This window comes from Cibotium barometz, chromosome 10, assembly GCF_041138505.1.
Source record: "Cibotium barometz isolate CiBa-2024 chromosome 10, ASM4113850v1, whole genome shotgun sequence".
Lineage (NCBI taxonomy): Eukaryota > Viridiplantae > Streptophyta > Polypodiopsida > Cyatheales > Cibotiaceae > Cibotium > Cibotium barometz.
Genome location: NC_141055.1, coordinates 44,792,951 through 44,796,557, shown reverse-complemented (window position 1 = coordinate 44,796,557; position 3,607 = coordinate 44,792,951). Strand labels below are relative to the sequence as shown.

At 46.7% G+C, this 3,607-nt stretch overlaps 1 protein-coding gene across 1 annotated transcript; it reads right to left on the bottom strand.

The window, feature by feature from the left end:
* Positions 1–1,422: 1,422 nt before the first annotated feature.
* On the bottom strand, positions 1,423–2,972 carry LOC147634959 (uncharacterized). Its single transcript, XM_086803446.1, has 2 exons — positions 2,386–2,972; positions 1,423–2,295 (listed from the first exon to the last, which is right to left on the bottom strand). The coding sequence occupies exons 1-2, from the start codon at positions 2,885–2,887 to the stop codon at positions 1,547–1,549; spliced, it is 1,251 nt and encodes a 416-aa protein (XP_086659572.1). The 5' UTR covers positions 2,888–2,972; the 3' UTR covers positions 1,423–1,546.
* Between the last annotated feature and the right edge of the window lie 635 nt (positions 2,973–3,607).

The window sequence follows — 3,607 nt, the reverse complement described above, 5'->3', positions numbered from 1 at the left end:
AAGTGTGGGTTTAATTCATGAAAGAGAAAAGCGAGGTGATTGCTCACTTTTAGAGATTCAAAACCCTTGTCCAATGAGAACAAAAGTGTGGGTTTATTTCATGAAGGAGAAAAGTGTGAGGTGTTTGCTCACTTTTAGAGATTTAAAACCCTTGTCTGATGAGAAGAAAAAAAAGCATGCAAATAAAATTCATGAGATTAGATTGTAGGGGGGAGAGTACTTCTCCAATGAGTTTAGTGATTTTTTGAGAAAGCAGGGGATCAAGAGACAGTTCACATGCAGGTTCACTTCGTAACACTTGAAAGTTTTTAGATGTATTGTATATATACATGTCCCTGACAAAGTGAGAAAAAAACTAGATCCAAAGGCACAGAAATGCATCTTACACATGCAACATGCAAAGGGAAGGAAAATGTGGATCAACCTTTTATGCCTGATCTTGCAGCACAACACGTCACTCATATGTGGATGGTGACTCTAGTGGCTTTGAACAGAGCCTTGATGAAGAGCTTGGCATTTCATTAGTGGTTACTCCTGGTGCAAGGAGAACTCGGGCTATTTTGAGTACACCTGGTAGTGATCGAGCTGCTAAGAGGGTTCACTTAAAAATATGTAAGTTACTACGTGCGATCATTTAGGAGGGATTTTTTAAACCAAGATTTTGAGAAAATATTACAGAAAGCTACTTACATAAGGGGGTTTTAAATGGCATTCTAAAAAAAAAACCCGTAAGTTTATAAAGAAAAATGTTTTTTTTAATACCCTTTAAATGCACGTTGTATGTAGGTCTTCCTAAAAGTACACCCCCTGGGTCCAGGTGTACACAGGTCTATAGGGGTTAGACACCTTGTTGATAGATTGAAATAAGATGGATATACAAGCCATCATTATGCTTATAGAAAATGGGAAGATGCCATGAATGAGGAGGAGATGGCAGCGTTAGAGGGCTTGTCTTTTGTGCACATATTCCTTGCTTAGCATATCTCCTTTCCCATCCAAGTAAGTGCAAAAGATTGAGGCATGGATGTGCTTAAGGATTCATTCACATCTTGGTATATTTAGGCTAGGATTACATTAGGTGACTGGTTGGGTGTTAAGCTGAACGTTTAGGTTTGTGGCTTTTATCCTTACCCCCCAACCATTAGGATGGTGAGAGCTCCTACTGGATGTCACCCCCTCACTTGCACTTCATGGCAGGTGCGCAGTACTGAAACCTTTGCATTTGTGATTCTGAGAGCGAGGGGCTTCACACACGTAGCCACACACACGGCTTCACACACGTAGAGAGAGAGAGAGAGAGAGAGAGAGAGGGGGAGAGGTCATTTCTGAAGGCTTGTTAATGTTAGGAAGTATCACTATGTATAGGCAATATGACCTTAGGCTTATAGAAAATTTGGTTAGCTATAATATGATATATATATATTCAACTTTTCAAAAGTTGCGTAGGGAGGAATACATGGTTGAGTGTGCGAAAAGTGGTGCGGATTCAGGGGTGTGAAAAGAGATGCAGAGTCAGGTATAAGTTTGGAAAAGCCCCAATTTTGGATCAGTCGCTAGAGTAGATGATGATGTATGCGGGAAGGATGGCCCGGTCGTCATAGACCACGAGCTCGTCGTAGTTGAGGACCTCGCCGGGGTCCCCCTGAACGGAGTGGAATCCAGGAGGAGGGCTAGTGAGGTGTTGGAGGTTGTGGAAAGATCGATGCACACGCCCGGCCAGCACCTTACATACCATCACGACCTTGCAGATGGTGCTGCTGCTACTAGTACCAGCAGCACGTCCGCCTTGCTGCTGCTGCTGCTGCAAGCACCTCACATAGTCGTTAGCTTTACTGCTGGTGGCCGAGCAGTAGATGCCCCTGCCAAATCTCTGGAAATTTTCAACTTTGCACTTGCTGGTCTTGAAGCCCGACTGAAAGATCCTGCACAGGCAGCACCCTGGGTCGGCGCACAATGAGCAGGAGTTCCCCTTAGTTACTCCTGATTGGGCCTGCCCCAGCCTGCACCTCACCGTGGTCCCGTGGTAGCGCTGCACCTCGTTTCCGTCGCGCAGTACCTTGTTGCGTACATCGATGTCTTCCTCCGCCCGCAGCTTCACCAGCTTATTGTTGGCTAACTCCTTCTTCAACTGCTTCCTGTACTCTTCGAAGCCCTGCCTCCTCGGGCCAGGGTTGTAGACCTCGAAGATTCTGTGGATGCCATGGAGGGCCACGGTAGGGTTCTTCCACGCCAAGTGGAAGCGCTCAGCCACATGCCTCCACGTACACTGCTCGTCGGACTCCGGCACCTCGCTCACTGCTCACATTAACAATCAATTCCAGCAGCTTAGGTAAGGCATAATTATATTAATGGCCAGATACACAAAGTAGCAGTAATGCCTCTCACATGGGTGGAGATCCATGAAGTGTTGCTCCAGATCGTTGGCCGTGCTGAATTTTGCAGGGCACTGCGAGCATTCCCTCACCTCGGAGCCGTAATTAGCCATACGTCTCCTTGATACACGCGTGTGCTCAGCCGAGTCCCACTGGTGCTGATGTAAACGGTCACTGCTTTTGAAGTTCCTCCCGCAGTCGTTGCAAGCCACCTCCACCTGCTCCCACAATATGGGCGGTGCGATGGCGTCGTCGTCATGATGATCGGCAGCAGCAGAACCCGTGCCCAGCTTTGTGTTGCTAAGTAGCTGCTCACTCAGATGAACGTCCACGAAGTGCTGGTCGAGAGCGGCAGCGGTGTTGAAGGATCGGTTGCAATGCTTGCAAGGCGATCTCGTCTTAGACATGGCCGAAGCTTGCTGAGGACAGTGGGAGTCCGTGTAATGCTGCAGCATGAATGCCTTGCTCTCGTAGGAGCGATAGCAGCCAGGGTGCTTGCAGACAACTCGAGACATAATCGCACTTGGAAGAAGAATTAGAGCAGAGAAAGACTGGTATATTCTATGCTAAGGGACAATACTCCAATCGACCAAACAAACACACACTCTGCGGACTGGGCTGTCGCGCCCTCGCTTATGTAGCCGGCTGGAGCCATTATGCGAGTCGTAGTCTAGCCATGTGAAGCAGCGTCCTAACAGCGGTCTGCCTACGGCAATGCACTCGCCCCTTCACGGCATATTTACAATTTCAAAGGAGCTTCCTAACAAGCCAGAATCCATGAATATCACTTTCGAGCTTCCCTTTCACCTAAACTATGATTAGCGATTACGAATGGTAAAGTACTCCTCCTCCTCCCCTTCTACTTTTTTTTTTTTCTTCTTTCCCTGGGGTTTAAATGTCTCTTTCTTGGATACTTGTTGGTTTTTTTTATTCCCTATGTTGCACCACCTTTCCTTCTTCCACACCACTTCCATGTTCTACTTTTTAGCTCCCCGAAACTCGACTTCTTGTTCAAGAAAAGTATAGACTACGAAGAAGCAAGGAAATTGGGAGCAAGCATATCTTTCACATCACAATTGACCACTATTGACTTGCATGCCCCACAAAAGAATAGAGAAAGAGTGCACTCCACAAGAAGAAGCTTATAGGCTAAAGTTCCAAAAGGGGTTGGAGAATGATCTAGAAAGAGTTGCAAGTGATGTTAAAAGAGGACAGAGGCGAGACACTTTAGCAAC

What these genes read in the sequence shown, in the direction of transcription:
- LOC147634959 (XM_086803446.1), bottom strand. Translation starts at nt 2,887, where the DNA reads ATGTCTCGAGTTGTCTGCAAGCACCCTGGCTGCTATCGCTCCTACGAG. An exon ending in CTTCATGGATCTCCACCCAT is followed by an intron (nt 2,296 to 2,385) that starts GTGAGAGGCATT and finishes TAATGTGAGCAG; the next exon opens with TGAGCGAGGTGCCGGAGTCC.